We start from the raw sequence: 22,773 nt of genomic DNA, 5'->3' as shown, positions 1-22,773 counted from the left end.
CTCTCTCTCTCTCTCTCTCTCTCTCTCTCTCTCTCTCTCTCTCTCTCGTTTCCATTCTAAGAAAGGAACTCACTGGCCAGAGTCCAGGATAGTCAGGGATGTGAACAGGAGCCCTTGCCAACCTCCCACATGGAGTTTCCAAAAAGTGTGAGTGCAGTGTTGCATAACTTGTCCAGAACGTGTCTTCAGAGAACTTCCACAAACTATTCCCCAAAAGGAACCAGGAGCAGAGCTGTGTAGTAACCTCGGGAGGGAGGAGGGGTGCTGGAGTGTGGGGGTGAGGTTGCAGAGAGAAGCAGCTGGCCCTGGTGCCACAAGCCTGTCATCTGAGCTACGTACGCCAGAGGCTGAGACAGGAGGATCACAAGCTCAAAGCTTGTCGGGAGTACAGAAAGAGTGCAGAGTCAGTCTGGGCACCATCGTGAGACTCTGCCTTAAAATAATGTGGCGAAGGAAACTTGTTCGTGGTAGAGCACTCTCCAGGCATGCACAAGGTCCTACAGTACTAAAAGATGGACAGACGGAGAAGAAACCCTGTTTATTGAGCTTGTACTATGTCCTGGGCTCCAGGTTCTGTCTGATACTTATTATAGTAAGATCCTTGTCTCAATCCTGAGAGCTTAGGTTTTTCCACTCCCACATTCCAAAGGAAGAAATAACAGCAGTAATTAATTCTGCCAACATTTACACAACACGGACTGCTTATCGGGTTAAGTACACATTTGATTCTCAGCACAGCCCACAATAGGGGTGCTACTGTGATGCCCATGTTATGGAAGAGAAAACCAACGAGATGGGGCAGGGTGGGGTGGGGAGATGAAGTAGGTTCCCCAAGGTTACCGAACAAGGTGGTGAGTGGAGCCAGGATTTGACTCCAGTCTCATGGGACCTGTGTGACTTCTCAGGGTCGGTCAGAAGGTGACCCCAGTACTAGTTGTCCTTTCATGCTTGTAGTTAAGCCCCCATGTGAGGATGATGTAAGTGACCAAAGGACCAGACACTAGAGGACAGTTTGTCCCAGCTGGTGGCTGTTTGCCACCTCTGCCTCTGACCCAAAGTTTGAATTTCATTCATAAGTTTGTAACCACAGACTTGGCAGTGTGGGAAGGGCCCTTGGGGACCCGCTATTCTAGTCCAACTCCCTCGTATTACAAATGGAAAAAAACCATAAAACTCAGTGAGGGCCATGGACACATCAAGGTCACAGAGAAATTTTCTGTTGGAGGGGGGAGTTGGTTTGGGGTCAGTTAGAGAGCATCTTCTGGGGTTGCCAAATAAGTAGCTCTGATTCACTCTTTTAAAGTTGTTGTTGTTGTTGTTGTTGATACAAGGTATCTCTATGTCTCCAAGCTCTCTGTGACTTCTGATCCTACCTCAGCCTCTAGACTCCAGAGTGTAAGGACCACAAGCGTGTATCACTATGCCCAGGTTGGGATTAGCTTTAAATGTCTGTTTTTTTTTTGACTGAAGTGTACCTCAACAGCACAGAGTTTGTATAACATGTATGAGGCCCTGGGTTTGATCTTTAACGCTGGACACACAGATAGATGCTCGTGTGTGTGACACACACACACACACACACCACATGCTTATAGAAGTCAGGCAGTTCCTGTTCACTGTGTGTGTCCCGGGAAGTGAACTCGGGTTCTTAGGCTTGGCAGCAAGTGCCTTGGCCTGCTGAGCTAACTAGTGTAGAGGCTGGTCTCTAGACTCAGCCTTTGTAAGGAATCCAAAGACGCCTTGTTTCTCAAGGGGCTCAGACGTCACTGGGCACTGCATTTGGAAGCTGGAATCCAATGTCTGGCTTTTTCTTTATAGTTGGGAATATTAGGGCCCACCAAGGGGCTTGCCCAAGGTCAAATGGCAAGTCAATGACATTTCCTGGACCCTTTGATCAAATTTCAAAAATATGCTAAGGAGGCTGTTGTAAGAGAACTGCCATGGTTCCCTTAGTCCTTAGTTTCCTTGTTGGAGTCAGGTTAAGACATGGGTGTTCATTTCCCAGACTCAGCAAGGTAGGAACCCAAAAGCTGAACCTTCAAAGGGAAAAGGAAACAGCGGGGCTGGAAAGGATGTAGCCAGCCACTGGGGCTTTCCCAGAGGCAGGCTCTAAGCTGCGGGAATGACATCAGACACGATCTGTTTACACAATCGCAAAGCTACCTGTGAGTCCTATTTCAGGATGAGAGGAAGCACTTTTCCCGTGGGGGATATGAGGTGGGGTGGACTGGACCCAGCTGTGTGAAGACGGTGGATCAAGTACAGACTGACTTGCCTGAGGGGGCTAAGACAAACCTCCACGCTATGATTTCTCTAGACCCCCCCCCCCGCCCTGTTCCCTGATCCATCCTTCCTAGGCGGAGTGGAGGAATTTATGGCTCCTTTTTCTTTTCCTACAATGCCACCCTCTCCTTCCTTCTTTCTTTCTCCTGTCTTGTGGAAAGGAATTTGGCGCTTGCAGCCAAATAGCCTTTGTTTAAGCTCAGTCTAAGTCGGCTTTCTTTCTTTTCCTTTCTTTCTTCCTTCCTTCCTTCCTTCCTTCCTTTCTTTCTTTCTTTTGTTTGTTTGTTTGCTTTGTTTTTTGAAACAGGGTTTCTCTGTCCTGGAACTTGCTCAGGCTGGCCACAAACTAAGAGATCTTCCTGCCTCTGTCTCTCTGCCTCTCTCCGCCTCCGCCTCCGCCCCCGCCCCGCCTCTGCCTCCGCCCCGCCCCCGCCCCCGCCCCCGCCTCTGCCTCCCAAGTGCTAAGATTAAAGGCGTTTCCACCACTGCTCCGCTAGCCTTAGTTTCTTTACATCAGCTGTCTTGGGCTTTGAGACATACATTACTCATGTGTGTACCTGACAGTCTCACAGACACTAGGGTCCTGCAAGTCAGTGGACTGGAGGAGTCCGAACACTTGTGCTGAACTGAACTGAGGTGCCTCAACGATGACAGAGCCGAGAAGTGGCTCAGCACACTTCAGAGTAGAGTCCAAGTGAATTATTTACAGTTTCCAACTGATAAGAGAAATCACATATCCTGGCTAGAGCCCTTGTTTCTTTACTTTTGTCCGGAGTTCTAGAAATTCAAAGCAGTCACGTGGCCATCACTCGCTCTTTGGAAACTCTGACTAGCAGATATGTGAGGCCTTCATAAACTGTTTAAAGGGGAAAATCCTTAGAGCAGTGTCAATTAGATGCTGGAAAATATTCATCCACTCCAAACTTCTCATTTCGTAAACAGGGAAGCTGAGGTTTAAAGAGGGGCGTTGCTCTGCAGTCACGCCGCTAGCCAGTGGCAGAGTCAGCCAGAAAGCCCACACTCTTCCTAGAAGCATTCACTTCTCTTCCTGTGCCCTTCTGTGGAGTTGGGGAACTTGGGTCTCTGGGAACAGAAATCAAGTGAGTCATGAATTTGCCTTTGCCCTTTCTCTGTTCTTGATTCATTGGACAAATATTTGCCGACTGTCCATTACTCAGTCTCAGTGAAGGCAGAGATCGAAAATGAACGTGGAGGCAGGCAAGGTCATGGTGTGATCCCAGGTGTGATTTCAGAGGCTGTATTCTCTTTCCATTGGACGGGCCACCTCAACACCCACTCTCCTGCCATCAAATGTAGCTGTGAATAGGGAGGCCAATATCTCATGTGTCCAAACCTGCCTAGCCTCTAGTAGACACAACCCCAACATTGTACTCCCTGGAAACACTTGAATAATAAAGTCTGTGTTGCTGCGATATGGCACACACCTTTAATTTCAGCACTCAGGAGGCAGAGCCAGGTGGATCTCTTGTAAGTAAAAGGCCATTCTGGTCTACAAAGCATACTGGGCACCCAGTATGATTACACAAAGAAAGAAACCCTGTCTCAAGAAAACAAACAAACAAACAAAAAACAACAAAAAGCCTGTCTTGCCACTAACTTTATTTAATTAACTAATTATTTATTTTAGGTTTCTGATTTTTTTTTTTCAAGATAGGTTTCTCTGTGCAGCTTTGGTTGTCCTGGAATTTGTGCTGTAGACCAGGCTGGCTGCAAACTCACAGGGACCTATCTGCCTCTGCCTCCTGAATGCTGGAATTAAAGGTATGCACCACCACCATCTGGCTAACTTTGTCTTTAAGACAGTATGCTGCCTCTCTTCTCTACACTTTAGTTTAAACGTGTATAATGGGAGCAGTGGACAAAAGAAAAAAAAATATAAGAGCCTGAAAGCTCTTTACTAAGGAAAGAAAACACTGAGAATCTAAAATGAAAATAGTCAGTGTTTAAATTTATTTCTTCCTTTGGGAGGTAAAGACAGTCAGGTCCTTGTGAGTTCCATGTGGGCCTAGAATATAGCAAGTTCCAGACCATCCAGGGCTACATAATGAGATTCTGTCTCAAAAAAAAAAAAGGTTCCTTTGGTTAAATTTAAATCGTTGTATTTGTGTGAGTGTGATAATCAGATGACAGCTTTCAGGAGGCAGTCAATTAAACGCAGGTTGTCAGGCCTGGCCCACTGAGCCATCTCGCCATCCCTCAAATAGTGAATTTTTATTATTATATTTTTTTAATTATTTATTTTATATGAGTACACTGTCTTTCTTCAAACACGCCAGCAGAGGCATCAGATCCCATTACAGATGGCTGTGAGCCACCATGTGATTGCTGGGAATTGAACTCAGGACCTCTGGAAGAACAGCCAGTGTTCTTACCCACTGAGCCATCTCTCCAGCCCCCTATGATTAATTTTTTATTCTGGACCTTCCACCCTTTTCCCGCCTAGGAATGGACTTGCTGGTTTTTAAAAATGCCCCTCTAGAGGGCGCGCAAAATCCACGGTTTTGTGCCTCACTTCCGTTTGCCTTCATCCTTCCTCCTGCACATGTGCACAGTTTATTTCCGGGCTGCTCGCTTAGGCCCCTTTGGATGGCGTGTGGGGTGCGTCCACTGCGTCTGCGCAATGCCCCTCGGCCGCCGTCCCCGGAAGCGCTTCCTTCCCAGGTAGCCGTGGGCCGCAGCTACTCGGCCTCTCTAGGCCGGCGGGTCCTCCGCTCCATGGTCCTGTCTGTCAGCGCAGTTTCTGGAGTCCACCGCCGAGGCCCGGCCGCGCTTGGACGCTTCGATCCTCGAGCCGGTCGCGGGTGAGTGAACCCGGGAGGAGCCCGGCGGCCGGAACGGGTGGGTCCGCCCGCCCCGCCTATCCCACCCCGGAATGGGCTCGCTCCTGGGTCCCAGGTCCTCCTCCCTCCCGCGGCGTTGCCAAGGCGACGGCCGGCCGGCTGAAGCTCTGTGTGTCTCCCCGCAGGTAGTCCGGCGGCCGCGCGACGATGGCGTGGCGGCACTGACAGGCGCGGGCGGCTGCCGAGCCCAGCGGGCCGGCATGGCGGGCCAGTTCCGCAGCTACGTGTGGGACCCGTTGCTGATCCTGTCGCAGATCGTGCTCATGCAGACAGTCTACTATGGCTCTCTGGGCCTCTGGCTGGCGCTAGTGGACGCGCTGGTGCGCAGCAGCCCGTCCCTGGACCAGATGTTCGACGCGGAGGTAGGCTTAGAGGGATAGAGGAGGTTTTTGTGATCGGGCACCGCTGAGCTCTATATCCGACTGGGCCACGTTCTTTTGTGGACATTTTTAAAAAGAAGGGATTTCAGTGTGCACTCCCCCGACCCTCGTGCCCATCTGTAAAACGGATACTTTAAATAACTTTACAGTTTTGTGTTGGCTGCGGCTGCACTCAGCCTCGCTAGCTTCACAGCTTGTGACTTGATGTTGAACACTACAGTCAACAGACTTGTGTTCCAGGCAAACATGTGAAGTCTCTTTCTTGAGAACCTCTAGAAAACTGACTTCTCTTCTCTCAGCTCAGATTGTGAGGAACCACAGTGGGAAGAGGAATAGATAAGAGGGCATCTGTATCGATGGAGTGGGGACTGTTAAAACTTGGTGTCAGACAGGTCTCTATTTAAATTCCACTCTGTTTGCTGTGTGACTTGGGCAAATGTTTCGTCTCCCGTCTGCAGTATCATACTGTTGGTATTAGGTGGTAAATTGTTCAAAGAGCTTGCCTGTGCTTGGGGTCTAGTCTAGCTGAGGAAACTTGATGAAACTGTTTTTACCTTTCCAGTCCCTTTTATTCTCTGGAAAGTAAGGAGGATAATCCTGTTGTGTCACCTATAGCAAAATGTTAAAAGACCCAGAAAGGTTTAGGAATAAGAAACTGCTTTGTAAGGTGTAGTGGAGGCCTAAGAGGTTGTTAGAGAGGAGAGGAGGCAGTGATAGTTGATAGTGAGCATAGTTCTCCATCCAGACCACCTGGGATGGAGTCCTTGCTTTTGCTGTTATTGTTTGCATTAGCCTTTGGGTAACTTAATTCTGTGGAAAGGGCACGTAGTAGTGTTGTGAGATCGCGGATGTCAAAGGCCTCTGAAGCAATGAAGCCATGCATACGTTATGAAGTATGGCACAGATATTTAGGATTTAGTAGTCCTCTGTAAACAATAAGTATCGCAAACATACCAGATGCTGAGTAGTGGCACCCTGTGAGATGGGAGGCGCCATCCTTCTTAAAGGCATATGGGAATCAGGCTTTGTTGCAGAGTGGCCTGGTGTACACAGCCTGAGTTCTACCTCAAGGTTCAGCCAACAGCTTTTGGAAGGATGAGGCAGTAAAGGTTTTTTGGTCATGGTTACTCAACTCTGCCCTTATAGTGCAAAAGCAATCCTAAACGATATGCCAGAAAGTAGCTGGGAACTGCGTTTCAATAAAACTTTATTTACTAAAGCAGAGGCCTGACCTCTGGAGCCATAGTTTGCTAAGCTTACCTTCTAGACTAGATTCTTGCTATCTGTATACAGTATCGCCTCAGGAAACTTCCCTAAACTCTTGCATCTTTTATAAAAGGAGTATAATACCTCCTCATACACCATGGGGTTTAAATGAGGTCACCGTGTGTGTGTGTGTGTGTGCGTGTGTGTGCGTGTGTGTGCGTGTGCGTGCGTGTGCGCGCGCGCGTGCGTGTTGAAGAGACCGTGTTGTCTCCTGTACTGTTTGCTAGGATCCTGGCGGTGCAAAGCCACACCTCTAGCATATTTCCCTTTGTGATTCCCCCTCAGATCCTGGGCTTTTCCACCCCTCCAGGCCGGCTCTCAATGATGTCCTTTGTCCTCAACGCCCTCACCTGGTGAGTATCGCCAGCTCTCCGATTCATTCTGGGGGTCTAACTTCATAACTTAAGCATGAGGCAGGCTGGCACTTCTTCTTGGGAGTAGTGAGATGGGTCAAGAGCCTGCTTCTGTGGCCTGGCCCTGTCATGGTCTCCATTGTTGTTTTGATTTAAGTGCAAAGCTCAACTGTCACTGTAGATGTGCCTGATGGCATACTTTAATGTGGTGTGAGGTGAGGGAAGAATTAGATCAGGAGCCAGGAGAATTGGCTTATATTCTTCCTCTTTGCCATTGCTTGAGCTACTTTTCTCCTCTCCCGGCCCTAGGCTCTTTGTGTCTATACCAGGGCTTGGACTTGTTAGCATCCTAGGTCACTCATGACCAGTGCTCATCTTTTTAGGATCAGTCTAGCATAGGGACTTAAGAGCAGACTCAGTTGGCTTTGAACCTTACCACTGGTGCAGTGACTTTGGACAATTTGTCTCCGGTTTGCTCACCAGTAAAGTGCTGTCATACAATGTCTTGTCCTTTACGTTCTGACTGTACACTGACGGTGGGGAAAGGTACAGATTTCTGGCTTTTCCTGAATAGTGGGGAAATGGATTGATTCCAGGCTATGGTAAGATTTCACCTAGATGCAAATAGCTTTTGTCTGCATTTTTTGCAGACCATGTACACTTTCCAGTATCCAGCAGTCTCTACCATTCCTGGGTAGCTGTGTGTCGTCAAACTCAACACCCCACCTCCCTCTGTCAGACCCACTCTTGATGTTACCCAGCAGGTTTCTCTAGGCATCTGATAGGATGACCCCTGCTTCTCACTTTCAGTGCTCGCTTCTGACTACCATGATGTCATCCTAACTGTCCTCACTTCCCTAACAACCTGATGTAAGGCCAGGACAACCCAGTGACAACTCCCTGCTATCCTCTCCCCACAGTGCCCTGGGCTTGCTGTACTTCATCCGGCGAGGGAAGCAGTGCCTGGATTTCACTGTCACTGTGCATTTCTTTCACCTCCTGGGCTGCTGGCTCTACAGCTCCCGTTTCCCCTCGGCGCTGACCTGGTGGCTGGTCCAAGCTGTGTGCATTGCACTCATGGCCGTCATCGGGGAGTACCTGTGCATGCGGACGGAGCTCAAGGAGATCCCCCTCAGCTCAGCCCCTAAGTCCAATGTCTGAGTTGGGCCCTTTGGACACTCTGCTGCCACTTGGGCCCCATCACCTTGGGCTGCTCAGACCTCCAGATAGGGTCTGGCCCAAGGCTGAGAGGAACCCTGGAAATGTGAAGTCTGTCGGTGGAGAGATAGTGAGGTCCTGTCATAAAGGCAGGTAGCAGCCATGATCACAGATGCAAGAATGGCCTCTGCCCGCCAAAACCTTGATCTCTGGAGGCCAGTAAGGGACCTCATGGAGGTAGTGACAGATTTGGAACCATGTCACACGAGCCATCATACTGTCACCAGCCTGTTATTTTAAAAAGAAAACAAAATCAAGGATATCTGATTGGAACAAACCACTCTTCTCGTCGTCTGTCTTACGCCCTGTGACAGCTGGTACCTTTGCTGTGTTGCCAAACCACAGGGATTCTGTGTGGAGAAGCATTTGATTTCTGGGTCCATAGCCACAGAAAGAGATGTAGGTACAAAGTACTAGGCTGCTGACAGAGCATGGCAGGTGGAGCAGGCATCAAGCACAAGAAAAATGCACAGCTGTGTCCTGTTACACACACACACACACACACACACACACGACTGTGTGTATGAGAGTCCAAGAACCCATGACTACTTCCTCCTGTACCCTGTATGGACTCTACCTTGCTGCTGGCTCTGCACAGCAACTCACAGGACACAGAAGATCCCAGCATCCCCCCCAGCCTTAGCTTCATAATAAAAGCCACTGTCTGCTCTCTAGAGATGACCAGGCACCCAGCTTGTACTGGACCTCAGTTGTGGCAAGAGTTTGCTTGCTGTCTTGTTTGTATGCTGCGATGGGGAGGGTATACTAACAGTGCTGGCGGCTAAGGCTGGAGCTTTTTTCCGAGTGCTTTTCTCTGTGAGGGCTGGCAGCTGTCCTTCCTAGGTACATAAATACTCTATTTTCCACACTTTGGCTTGTACTTATATCATCGTTGGGACCAAGAGAGATCAGCTGTGCACAAGAGCTGTAAATAATTAGTATTCCTCCTTTCCTGGGCCCCAGAGTTATTTCTCCATTCAGGTAAAATACTAAAAGCCAGAGTAAGTGTGGTAGCACCTGCTTGCCCAAAGAATTGGGAGACTGAGGTTGGGTGGGATCATGAGTTTGAGGCCAGCCTGGGCAACATGACAAACTCGGGTTAGAATGAATCCCTGTCTCAAGGAAACAAGCAAAATATCAAAATATCCCACCCTCTACCTGCCTCTAGGATGCCTTACCCCACCCCCCTACACACACACACTTGTTTTTCCTGAACATGTACAGTGGCATACATTGTTTGTGAAGCCTTTGTTGTATTTGGTTCCTGGAACTTGCCCAAGATAGCTGAGTGTCACAGCTAAGATGAGTTTTGCTTCCTGCACAGGGAGCCCTTCTTGTCTCTTGTCTCTCAGCCCTGTAGAGCAGGGAGTCAGGAGCTGGCAGAGTGAGAATCTGAGACTGATAGTACCTGGGCAAAGGCTAGGGTGAGGCTGGGGCTGACCCAGGGTTGTGGGCATACTGGCTGCAGGGCCTGGGTCCAGCTGGATTGGTGGGTTTTTTCCTTAACACAAACTCTGAAGGCACATGACTGCAGTGAATGGTTTAGGCAGTTGTGTGGCTGCTGCCCCCTTAAGCTGTGGATTCTGTCGCTCCAGGCAGGAGCATCTCTTAGTGCCTATGCCAGCTTTTCCTGCATAGGTTTGTTTGGTTTGTTTTTCTAAATGAGAAACCTGTATTCTTTGACTGCTAATTAGATTTTTGGAAAATGCAATATCACCAACGAAACCAAGGTGGTTTTTTTGTTTTGTTTTGTTTTTTTATTTTTTATTCCAGTAATACGATGTCTGAGCTGAGTGACTGTTGATTAAAAATTATATAACCTTCCCCAAAGGGCAGGGAGACAGGTATATCTCCATAGCTAGCTGGCCATCCTGCCTAGCTGAAATGACAAGTTTCCAGTTCAGTGAAATAACCCTGTCTCAAGACAGTAGGCAGGGAGTGATAGAGGGAAAATTATTTTGTATATCCTGCTCTGGGCCCCACATGTGCACATACCCACACTCAACCTATAGATACCATATGCATGTAATCCACTCGAGTTTTATAACCTTAAGATGTGTGCAGTTTCTGAAGCAACAGTGTGAATGGTTTATAGAGGTGCGTTCTGGTCTTCAGGAGCAATGATAGCTCACCAGTTTAATAATAAATGCATCTACAGGGTGTTTTAACAGGTGCCTGTCTAGCAGTGGGCCAAGGATTATCTCTCAGGTGACCACCTCAGCTGGAAGTCCCCATCATTCTTATCTTACAGATGAGGAAACTACGGGACTTGTCAGCCTCAGAATTTGAGCTCTGAAGATAACATTGAGCTCACAAAGCAGAGGGCAATAATTAGGATGCGTAAGTTCTGATTGATCCAGCTGTCCATAACCTTAGAGTCAGACCTTCAGATCTCACTGTATCACTGTAGATTAAGTTGAATAGAACTTTACAAACATAACTAGCTATTCAAGACAGACAGGCAGTGCACAAGGACCATATGTTAACGAGTGATGAAGGAACACAGGCCTTGTGTTGATTTCCAGAGGATGAAGGCGGCAATCTAAAACAAACCTACCTCCAGCTTCCTAGTGAATGAACAGACCTCCTTTGGAGACCTGAAGGCTTGACCCTGCCTCTCCATTCTCTACCTAACACTGAATTCAGGAGACATGTGGAGACTTTGGCACTTGACACTCAAAAGTTAACCCCAAAAGACAAGGCAGGGTGGGTGTGGCTCAGAGGACACCTCTAACTCCACATTCTAGGCAGTCTCATTTTGAACGTTTTGATAGACTACGTGGAAGCCAGAATGCATTGGCAGACATCTTGGAGGGAGGGGTTTAAGGGAAGGCCCTAGGCCCTTCTAAATCCTGAAGGGATCATAATTCACAAAGGCTCTCCTGGAAGCTGAGTTTCTGGGGCTCTCCTCTGTGGCTTTTGGGTGACTTCCTTCTGACCAAAGGACAGTCAGAGACCAAACGTCACGGCTTGCAGGAGAGTGATGAGCTAAGGGAAGCAGTGTTGAGGCAGGAGCGGGGCGGAGGAGTGTCCTGACTCAGTGGGAATGCTACCTGCTGGAGGACTAGAGAGCTGCAGTGCAGTGACTGAGTAGAGGCCAGCTTGACTGGAGTGATTGTGTCTCATACTCTAGCCTAACCCCTGCTAAAGACAATGCTGTGGTGTCTCCATGTAACTATACACATTCATTCATACTTCAGATGGTGCGGTGTCAGCATGGTGGGGGTATACAGTATTGTTCAGGATACAAGGAAAGCCTACATACTCAGTGTGGAAGGACATCTTTATCACGTATTTCTCATCTACAGCTGGCTGAATCCATGTATATATGCAGGGCTCAGGGCTGTGGAGGGCAGACTGTACTCATTTCTTTGGATTATTGTGAGAATTTCATGAGATAGCACAGAGCTGGAAAGTAGCATATGACCCATGATTCTAAAAGTTAGCAGGCTCCCTCCTACATACCCATTTTACAGAAGAGGAGACTCTTTTACCAGTCTGCCTCACCCTGCTCATGAAGATTCTCACTTAACCCACAGAGAGAGGAACCACAAAGAATTAGGGAGTTAACAATTCAGCTCAGCATCACACAACTCGCATTCCAACTTGATCCAGATAATTGGGGTATCTTTGGAAACTGACAGCTAGTTCCTTCTTTGCAGATAATTAGGTAGCGACTCACAAGGGAGAAGCAGAAAGCAGAACCAAGCCTGGGGGTTACTGCACAGAACTGTGAAGGAAGTTTAGGAACAGGCTAAAATCCTTCAGCACCCCACAAACTGACTTCCCTACATAAGCCATATTTATTTCAAAACCTCTAGATAGGTGTTAGTGGTCCCCTCACCCTCCCCCCCTTCTTTTTGAGACAAAGTCTCACTAATGTAGCCTTGGCAAGTGCTATCTATACAGGCTAGGGTGGCCTTGAACTCATGGGATCTCTCTATCTTGGTTTCCCAAACGCTGGGATTAAAGGTCCCACCTCTCCCAGCTAGTGTCCCTTAAAAAACAAACAAAAACAATTAAAATAGTGAGATGTGGTGGTGCACACCTTCAGTCCTGGCCCTCGGGAGGCCAGCCTGCTCTACAGAGTGAGTTCAAAACTATTTCTGGGATACTCTGTTTTCAAATAGTGGAGCTTATCAAACCCACAAGAAGCTCAGACTTAAGTGGTTGAATACAGGAAAGGGGGCAGTGGGATATAGGCAGATGGCAGTCACAAATGTCCAGAGCTTGGGGACAAGGCCAAGTTGGAAAAAGTTCTGTTGAGAGGCAGAAGTTGTGCCTTCCACCATGCCCTTCCTCCCCAAGGCCATGGTGGACCTCAGCCTCTGCACACAGGCGTCAGCCCAACTCCTTCCCTGGGCACAGACTGCAGCTTGTCAGCCTTAGCCAGGCCTTCTCCACTGGGGCCTGTACCTGAGTCCCTCTCTGACTAGGGTGCCATGGAGACAGAGCTTGTGCCGTGACCTCCCACTGAAGGATGCTGATGTGAGTTCACAGGCTGATCAACAGGAGGTTGGAAAGAGATTGAGTAAAGGTTATTTACCAAGGTTACTGGGACCCAAAATGGAGACCACTGGGCAGGAAAACAGCTGGAGAGGAGTGACTGGGGAGGAAGTTGCTGGGAAATGGCAGGGGTGGTGATACACAGGAGGGCTGCACAGAGTGCTCAGATGTCCTGGGCTCCACCCATAAGCAGCAGCAGTATAGTTGGATATTCCTGATGCCACGTTTGCCTCCAGCTGGTCCATGATCTCAGGCTGCTCCTCTAATACAGATGGCAGTGCCAGGCAGTAGGGAGCAGCAGTGTGAGGAGAAGTGAGGCTGTCCTCCCGTCCCTCTCCCTCTCACTGTTGCCTGCCTCTCCAGAGGGCCAGGAAATAGAAGAAGGGATTATAGTCTTTGAAGGAGACCTGGGTTCCTTTGACCCATCTGCTCAGTTGTGTGTACAAGGCCCTGAGTTCCTACTGATAAATGTGACATAGATGAGATAAGCCGTTCAGGGCTCGGGCTCGAGAGTGAACGTGCTGTTAGAGCTGAGGGCTCTGTGCCTACCCCGACCTTCTCTGCTGTTTCCCATGATCTTTGACCAGGGTTAGAGTGTTTGGACAGGACTCCTGATCTGTGACCCAGGAGGCCCAGTTATTGACACCACATGCACTGATGATCGGTGGTGAGCTGGATTCTAGAAAGAGTTCATTGGGCAAGGCGGGCTCTCCACATGACTTTCTCCTCTTAGGCAAATGGAATGGAGAGAAGCCAGGAGGCTGAGGGTAGATTTTGCTCTGTGACTCCTCTCTGAGCAAGCCTGGATGAGTCACCTGCTGTAGAGGCACACAAGTTTCTGCTTCTCCTTGGATTGCAGGACCATTATGAGGCACGTGTACCTCGGAGACAAGTGGTCTCTGACTTCATAGAGGAAGTGTGCACTGCTCAAAGGACCCACCTTGTGGGGGAGTTAGGGGAGGCTGAAGGACTTGGCTTGGTGGATTTTCTGTTCCACTTTTACAAAATGACCTTAGGAGCCGAGTGATGGAGGAGGATAGCAGAGGTTCATGACACACACACCCAGCCTCCTCCCCTGCACCTCCCCCAGGATACTTTTGCTCCATGTTTATGTGATTGTCAGCCTCAGACAGGCAGAGACAGTAGTGTCATAGGGGAGATTTTATTTGTAGACTTGCGACTTTCTTGACTATCCCTTCCACTAAGCCGATAGCAGGATCTCTACTTCTTTTATACAAGTTCCCGTCCAGGGTTACACACCACCTGCAAGCAGAGCGTCGTGTTAGTTATGGCGATAGCCCCTAGGGGGCGCTGTTGTTCAGTGAGCAGGCACAGCACCTGGGCTCTCTGGGTTTTATAGCAAATTGGAGTTATCTGGGTTTCCCAAAGGGAAACACAGTAACATGGACTTCAGGATTCAGTCAGCTTTCATTCCCCTTTCATGGGGACCTCAACCCGTGAAGAGGAGAGTTTCTTGTCTTTGCTTTAAAGAACTTTCCTTTTAGCATAAGTCTTATTTAATAAATGTGAATAAATCAGAGTTGATTTGGTCTAAAGGGAGGAGATGAAGTGTGGTTCCTAAGTTTAGATATCAGTTGAGATTCAGAGACACAGAATCATAGGAGAGGGCGCATATCGGGTCTCTGATTCCACTGCACCTTCCCTAGCTCAGAGTCACATGGAGATGTGTCTCCAACCCAGCTCGTAGCCTGCTGTGTGGCCTGGTCAGTAGCTTCCTCTCTCTGGATATGGAGCCTCCCACGACTGCCAGACACAGTCACCAAGACCCAAAGCCCCAGGTGGCAGCCTGGCTGAGTGGCCGAGTCTTGCCCTGGCCCAGCAGTGGTAGTGTCCCACTTACCTCGTATGGATGGTGCGTAGGCAGCTCAAATTGATGCAGAGCAGAGACGGGTGCAGGAACGCTTGAGGCACCGTAAGGTAGACGATCTGCACATGATCCGGCGCCCTGGGATGTGTATGCGGGTGGGAAGCCCCTCAAACCAGACCAACTGGTCAGTTATATCCAGTGCCTTCATGTCCCCCATGGGAGTCCTGTGATGGTAGGTCTTCAAGAAGACAACTCGGGGCTTCTTAACATATGCTTTCCTCTTCTGGGTTCTGGTTTGCAAGCCACGACTCTTTGATGTCTTGGATACTTTAGACTTTGTCTGCTTTTTTCTCCTTGTCACAGCTGCAGGTGACCCCTTAGATCCTTGCTTGGGCTTCCAGTCCTTGGATGTTTTTTGCTTAGGTTTCTTTACGGACTGTGCCTTCTTAGAGTCTGATTTCTTCTCAAGGACCCTAACGTCTTGGAGCTCTGCATTATTTTGTTTCACTTTCTTGCAGACATCATTGTCCCTGACAGGAAGAAGAAAGGCCGTCAGCAGAGCAGGGTTAAGAGGGTCCTTCTAACTCAGTCCTGAGGGGGTTGCTGTGTAGCTGGTTCGGGGAGCCTGTAAGAGCTAGAGAAAGACTGAAAAGAATTGTCTCCAGTGCCTGGGCCAGATGTGAGAGTAGTTTGGGCAGAATGGGAAGTCAGATGGCATGACCAGTATTCGAGGAGCCTAAGGATATGTTGTTGGCACCTGCCACTACGCTAGACTTCTGTCTCAGCTGAGAGGAGTGACTGTCCAGTGTTCCTTTCACATTATAGTCTGAGAAATCATGGCGTTCTGAGGAGCCTTCTCCAGTACCCTCACCTGTCCTGGGTAGAAGACAGGATGAAGGTAAGATGCACCTCACCTTGAGTGTTTGTTAGGGACAACTATTTTTAAGAGATTTTTCTGTGCTTTAAAAACCATGGTGGTCTATGACCCTGAGCCTTGTGGTTCTGGGCTTCCTGGTCGCCTGTATCGGGGAGGCCACATCAGAGAAAGAACCTTAGGAAGGAATGAACAGCCTTAATTAATTAACTGCTTGCTTGCTTGCTGGCTCTTTCTTCTCTTTCTCTTTCCATTTCCCTTTTCCTTCCTTCCTTCCTTCCTTCCTTCCTTCCTTCCTTTCTTTTTCTTTCTTTCCTTCCTTCCTTTCTTTTTCTTTCTTTCCTTCCTTCCTTCCTTCTTTCTTTCTTTCTTTCTTTCTTTCTTTCTTTCTTTCTTTCTTTCTTTCTTTCTTTCTTTCCCAGAAAGGAGATTTCTTCAGGAGGATGTGTGCACGCTGAACCCCGTGCCCTGGCTCATCCTAGCTGATGACAGTTATGGCCAGTGGATGCCAGCTGTCAAGGGCTCCATCATAAAAATGGGGTGCCGTAATGTACTTAGGATTGTTCTGTAGAAGGAGCTAAGTGGGGGGGCATATGTAACATGCCAAGCAGAGAACAAGCACTTATAAAAATGCTCCCCAGATTCTAGAGTGACCTACGAATAATCAGGTTCTGAGCAAGATACATGTATCGTTAGATTCAGAGGGCGGTCTGTGACTGAGTCTCTGGGATAGGCTGCCAGGGAGAGGAAGAAAAGAAAGCTTCCACCACATCCACAGTCAGTATCACAGTATCAGTGGGCCCTCAACTAGATGCCTGTGATCACTGTTACAGCCGCAGCTTTGATATGAGGTGGGAATGACTTCACACAGGTTCTCTACCAATTATCAGTCAGTGGGCCAAGCTAAATCACTTTATTTCCTGAGCTTCAGACCCTCTGAGTAAAATAGCTTGAGTAGATAGCTGTTGCACAGAGCCCTTCTGTAAAGTAGGCCACTGTTTCCACTCCTTTACCACAATGTGTATTCTGAGGTAAGATAGCTATTGGGTCCATTTGAGTGTATGAGGAGGGGGTATGGGTGGACGGAGCTTACCTAGAAGAGATTTGCAGGATCTTTGGAACTCTGAGCATTGAATTCCAGCACCTTCTGGCCAGCCTGTGGAGTTCTTGGATCCGGCTATTCGAGCTCTTGAATAGTTTCAAGAGGGACAAGTTTTTTAATACCTGTCAGGGTCAAGAAACCAGAGAGAGGTTTCCAGATCTCCCAGGAGAGCCCTTCATCCCCTGCCTGTTGCTTGGCTCAGCCCAGGGCTGAGTCTGCTGGCTCCCATGGGTCACTGAGTCTAGCTCCTGGGGGTGACACTTCAGGTGGGGGCTGGCTTCCCTAAGCGGGAGCTAAAATGAAACATCTCACCATTTTAAGTCGGCTCCGCTCAATGACTTTGCTCACAGGCTGCTTTCTCTTGTTCTGCAGTCTCTCATCTTGCATCTGAGGAAGAGGAAGGAAGAGAGAGAGCTGGTACAGGGGAGTTCCCTCGTGTTCCTGCACTGTGCCTTTCCTGTTTGTCTGGGGATGGTCTGACCAATCCTAGATTGGAGTCTTGTCACTTTGGGTATGGAACAAAAGCGAGGACATTGTAGCTCTGCTGGCCTCCATTTACCCGCCACCTTCCCTTCTCCTCAAGGCTCGGAAGACTGTCTTTGGTATGGCTGGATTCTCTGGTAAGATCCTTTCTATGGGGCCTGCCAGGGTTCCAGTACCAGGTCTGACCTTAGAAGCCACTTTATTCTTCGGCCTCTTCTTTGTAGATGGACTCATGCTGGGGCTGTAGGAACAAGACTGGACCCAGTGCTGCCTGCACCCTGCCCCTCTCACTGCAGCACTTGGGCTGATTAACACAGGATGGCGCTGGAGCTGCCAGGCAGGGGAGCTGTGACATCACTGAAATGTGTGACAGCATCAGGGCTGTGTCTCCAGGGGTGAAGGGTAGAGGGTCCAAAGGCCACGCCCATCTGTGGAGAAGCACAGTATGAGGCAGGCGGTGTACGTGACCATGACCTCCCTATGAGGTAAGAAGATGGAGCCCTCTTGTTAAATGAAGCTACAATTTTAAAAGGTTATATAGTTTACCAGGTCACATGACTGGTTGGTGGTTGAGCTGAGAACATGATGTAGGTCTGGCCAGTCAGTCCATGGGGGCTGGGATAAAAGCCATGCACCACCACACCCAGCCTGTTTCGGGTTTTAATAAGTCTGTGTGTGTGTGTGTGTGTGTGTGTGTGTGTGTGTTTGGGGGTGCATGCAGAGAGAGTGGTATCCCCTGGAGGCGGAGCTCTAGGCAGTTATGATCTGCTTGGGTGCTGGGATGCAAACTTGGAGTATGTGTTTCTAAACACAGGCCCATCTCTCCAGCTCCCTATTTCGTTTCTGAAATAATTGTCTTGCAATGTTGCCCAGGCTAGCCTCAAACTCAGGGAGCTGTCATAGTTCTCTCTCTTAGTTGTCTCCTCCAACTTAGTCAATATATACTTTCCTTGAATTTCGCCTGTCTTCTTTCTCTCGGTGGCCAGTGTGTGGTCGTGTCTAAATAAATGTGGTACCAACATAATAAGTATTAGAGTTTGTATTCAAACTGGAGGGTAAGAAGATGAAAATACAAAACAACAGAGACCATAAAACAATAAGAGAAACTGAAATTTCTCTTTTGATCCTGTGACCTGACTGGCTTTACATTGCTGATGTTTTCTCCAGGATTTTCTCTCTTTTTTTCTTTTAATTTTTTGACATAGGGTTTCCCCATGTAGCCCTGACTGTTCTGGAACTAGCTCTGTAGACCAGGCTGACCTCAAACTCATAGAGATCTGCATGCCTCTGTCTCTGAGTTCTGGGATTAAAAGTGTGTCCCACCAAGCCCAGCTTCCATTACTTAAGGCCAGAGCAGTAGCCAGCCATTTTCCTCTGTGAAAGGCTGCTACTGTGGGACTTTTCAGCTGTAGCTGAACTGCCTACCTTGGTTCTGTATAAAGCAGCCACAGATAGTATGTGAGTGGGCATGGTTTTTATTCCAAGAAGACTATTTATAAATACAACAGATGAGCTGAATTTGGTCCATGCCAACCAGGGACAAATTAATGAAACAATTCTTTTAAACCCAGTTTGTCATGCTTACCTCTCCTGTGAAGTACTCCTAGTAAGTTAATCTCAGCTCACCAGTTGTTGTCGCTGGACTCAGGGTAGAGGAAAAATATTCAGGACCATGCCTTTATACATCATATCTGTGTTCTGCAAGTCTGCAGGGTGAGGACATCAGGGAGACATACGAACTATGGCTTTCAAGGTTAGAAAGGGACAGACATGAGCCTTATTACCTTTGTGTGTGCTCAGTATCATTCATGTAAGTATGAGTTTAGCCACTTACCCTTTGATGGTGGCTGCACTTTAGAACGAGCCTGCAGAGACTCTCAAAATGGAGGGGTAGACTTTCCTGAGCCTACAAGTCAGACTTACCTTGTCACAGCAGAGCTAAGTGTTTGGATCAAAGTAAACAGGGGAAGGGGGTAAAAAAGGTGAAGGGAGGGGTCTGCTGTATTAAAAGGGTGATTGTATAAGCCTAGAACCCAGCACTTGGGAGCCTAGGGCAGGAGGATCAGTTCAAGGCAAGCCTAACTACACACAGACACTATCTGCCAGGCAAAACAAGAACCAGCCTGGAGAGCTCGCTTAGTGGTTAAAACATGTCTCGTACAGAGGACCCACCTAACTGTTCCCACCACCTGTGTGGAGTGGCTCACAGCCAACTATAGCTTCAGTTCCAGGGTCTTCCACTAGCCCTCTGGCTCACATGTGTCTGTACTCACATGCAGAGACACACAGACGTACATATAACTTTTCCCTTTAAGGCAAAAGTCTGGTTTGTGAAATATTTTTCAAGAAGATGAGATTTGAGCCGAGCCCCAAAAGAAATGGAGGCTCTGGTAGATTGAAGTGAAGTTACGGTGGCTCGGGACAGATCGAGTCACACCCTAAATGATGATGGTCTGTCTGAACCCCTGCTGTGTGGGTGGCTACGTCAGAATAACCCAAAGAGCTTGTAAGAAATAGCTTCTCAGGCACTGTCCCATTACTTAGCCAATCTGATACCCAATCAAGTTTAGTAACCCACTCTATCTTGGACTTTCTAAAACATCCTTTATCTGTCTTACAAAGATGTGTCTGGGGACATTAAACAGCCTTATGGAAGATAACAAGGAGTAATCAAGACAGATGTCAAGAACAGTCCCTTTGGATCCTGCCACCGCCGCTGCCACAGGTGCTTACCCAGTGGATTGTACTGGACTGCAGATGCTCTGAGGCCTTGGTGCCTGTTAGTTCCATCAGACCACTTATGAGCCCACTCAGGAGATGGGGTCTGCTCTGGGCTAGGCACCTTGGACAGCAACACCGTAGGCAGTGCTTGTTGCCTTTCTGTGTGCATTTCAAGCCCATAGGCCAAGGGGAAAGGCACCTCTAGAATGTGGGCTTCCCAAGGACGAGCGTTTTTTGTTTGTTTCATTCATTGATAAATCCTCCAGGACCTAGAACTGTGTTTGGTAGGATCATAGGTCATAATCATGTTAAAAACAAAATCAAACAAAAAAACCCCACAACTATATAGCATTGTGATGAGGGGAAATGAGGCCCCGCCCCAATCTAAGGGGATTAGTGAAGGAAGTAGAAATGTTGGCCAGGCAAAGACTATGGAGTGCGCAGGGCCTTCTCACTAGAGGGCATGTAAAGGGTGGAGGTATGCAGTGGCATTCCGAGCCAAGTGTGGCAGGATAGACCCGGGAGAGTGGACACAATGTGGGTACTATGTTACTGTGTGCTTAGGAGCCAGGCTGTGAGCCTCTGGGTCAGCTTTGAGAACCCCAGGATGGCTCACACAATGTGGACACACAATGGTTGGACTCTATGCTGGGCCCAGCCTGCCTGCCTTTTCATTCTTTTCTAGTTCATTCGTCTATTAGAGCGTTTATAAGATTTCATCCTTTACAGGAGGTTCAGGTTTATATCACAACTAAGCAGCTGCATGTGGTGGTGCACCCCTTCAATCCCAGCACTTGGGAAACAGGTTTCTCTCTGAGTTCAAGGCTATCCTAGTCTGCATAATGAATTCCAGGTCAGCCAGGGCTACACTGTGAGACTCTGTCTCAAAAAGAAAAAAAAGATTAAGTAGAATGCACAGAAATTTCCCATAACCTTCCCACCTTGGGCCGTAGCCTCTGCATTCCACCAACAGTACCACCTCGTTTCTGACAAATATGGAGTGAAGTGTTAGCTTTATCATGAGAGGCCGTCCTTCATACTGGGGTCCGGTTTGCTGCTGCCCAGTGTGTGGGTTTGGATGAACGTTTAGTGATGTGTCCTTGATAGTACGTCACACAGAACTGACTCATCACCTAAAAGATCCCCTGGACTCCACTCTGTTCCTCCCTCCTTCCCAACCAAGCCCTGGCAAACACATCTCTATAGTTCTGCCTTCCTTTATATCCTGTGATCAAAATAAAAAAAAGTAAGTATCTAGACATTTTTGAATTGGCTTTTTAAACAATGTCATTTAAACATGCTCCATGTGTTTTCATACCTTGAGTGATCACCTCTTTTTAGTGCTAAATGATATTGTTTTCTGTGAGCATCTCAGTTTATTTATCCTCTCCTACTAAAGAACATCTTTTGTGACTTCAGTTTGGGCAATTATGAATAAGCTGCTGTGAAGAGGTGTCTCAGGTGTTTACACAGACATATGCTTTCCACTACTGCGGATAGAAACCAGAGACTGCAATTGCTGATCATCTGCCTAGTTTTGTAAGATAGCACTGAACCGTCTTCCTGTGGCTGTAACTAAGACACCACTGGGTCTTGCTACGTAACCCAGCCTGGCTTAGAACTTACTTTATGGTGCAGACTGGTCTCAAACTTGCAGCCTTAGCCTCCAGAGTGCTGGGAGGATGTGAACCATTATACCCAGCTCAGTCAACGCGTCACTCCTTATCTGCCTCCCACCTTCTCAAGGTAGAGCCACCCGAGCAGCTCGTACCCTGAAGACCAGACTGTTCCGTAACAGCACTTCATGAGAAGCTTTCCTTAGTCCGTCTAGTTTGTTCTTCCCATTTCCATAGGGAAAATGCTGTCATGGGGAGAGAAGCCTACCCAGGGACCCAGGTGGTAATAATAAAGACCCTGGAATAACAAAGAGAAGAAGGCTCCGAACATACAGTCTACCACCCAAATTCTTCTTTTCTTCTTTTAAGATTTCATATGTGTACACCATATCTTGGTCATATCTACTCCCATTCCCTCCCTCTCAACTCCCCTGGACTCTGTCCCCAACATGTCTCCCTCCCAATTTAAACATCCTGTTATGGTAACACACCAAGTCCGATTAGTGCTGCCAATGTGCACATCTATATAAAGTCACCTACTGGGGCCTCCCAGTGGCCACCTCTGCTGGCGTGACTGGGCATGGTTTCCATGGGCTTGTACTTTTCCTTGTTAGTCCCCAGTGGATGAGCTGTTTGGAAAAGATTTACAAGTGTAACCTTTTTGGAGGAGGTGTGTCACTGGGAGTAGTAGGCTTTGAGGTTTCAAAAGCCTACACCAGACCTACCTAGTGTCTCTCTGCTGTTGTCTGTGGATCAGGATGTAACACTCTCCGCTATGATAACCGTCTGAAACTATAAGCAAGTAGCTGTAATTGTAACTCCAATTAAATGTTTTCTAAGAGTTGCCTTGGCCATGGTGTCTGACACCACCCAAAGAAAAGAGACTCTTTCTCCTGCATCCAGGCGCCATAGTAGTTGTGTGGTTTGTCTTTTCACTTTTTTAAAAATTAAACTATAATTGCATCTTTTCTGCCTTCCTCTGTCCTCTCCTACTTTGCTTCCTCTAAAATTCATGACCTCTTATTAAATTGTTATTGCTACAATACACACACACATGTACACACACACACACACACATAAATACACACCCCATACACAAATACATACATACACACATATACACATACGCACACACACATACACATACATGGATACACACACCCACATACCAACGCACATACACACATACATACAAACATATATACACATACATATACACACATACACACACATACACACATACATACATACATACATACACACACCCCACACACATACATAT

The 22,773-nt window shown here is 48.0% G+C and overlaps 2 protein-coding genes across 3 annotated transcripts; one reads left to right on the top strand and one right to left on the bottom strand.

The window, feature by feature from the left end:
- The first annotated feature begins 4,961 nt into the window (after window positions 1-4,961).
- Sys1 (SYS1 golgi trafficking protein) lies at window positions 4,962-9,227 on the top strand. Of its 2 annotated transcripts, XM_028769694.1 has the most exons (4): window positions 4,962-5,105; window positions 5,270-5,506; window positions 7,076-7,143; window positions 8,064-9,227. In XM_028769694.1, exons 2-4 carry the CDS (start codon window positions 5,345-5,347, stop codon window positions 8,302-8,304), a joined length of 471 nt encoding a protein of 156 aa, XP_028625527.1. In that variant the 5' UTR covers window positions 4,962-5,105; window positions 5,270-5,344; the 3' UTR covers window positions 8,305-9,227. The 2 variants fall into 2 exon arrangements, with proteins under 2 accessions (XP_028625527.1, XP_028625528.1); XM_028769695.1 differs by lacking the exons at window positions 4,962-5,105; window positions 8,064-9,227 and adding an exon at window positions 7,794-8,053 and having other exon boundaries at window positions 5,287-5,506.
- A 4,789-nt stretch (window positions 9,228-14,016) lies between these two features.
- On the bottom strand, window positions 14,017-17,511 carry Tp53tg5 (TP53 target 5). The gene is made up of 5 exons (XM_028769611.1): window positions 17,341-17,511; window positions 16,984-17,058; window positions 16,663-16,793; window positions 14,729-15,225; window positions 14,017-14,130 (listed from the first exon to the last, which is right to left on the bottom strand). Exons 1-4 carry the CDS (start codon window positions 17,386-17,388, stop codon window positions 14,754-14,756), a joined length of 726 nt encoding a protein of 241 aa, XP_028625444.1. The 5' UTR covers window positions 17,389-17,511; the 3' UTR covers window positions 14,017-14,130; window positions 14,729-14,753.
- Window positions 17,512-22,773: the final 5,262 nt, after the last annotated feature.

This window comes from Grammomys surdaster, unplaced genomic scaffold, assembly GCF_004785775.1.
Source record: "Grammomys surdaster isolate TR1022 unplaced genomic scaffold, NIH_TR_1.0 193, whole genome shotgun sequence".
Lineage (NCBI taxonomy): Eukaryota > Metazoa > Chordata > Mammalia > Rodentia > Muridae > Grammomys > Grammomys surdaster.
The sequence above is the reverse complement of the archived record's forward strand: the minus strand, read 5'-3'. Positions and strand labels throughout refer to the sequence as shown.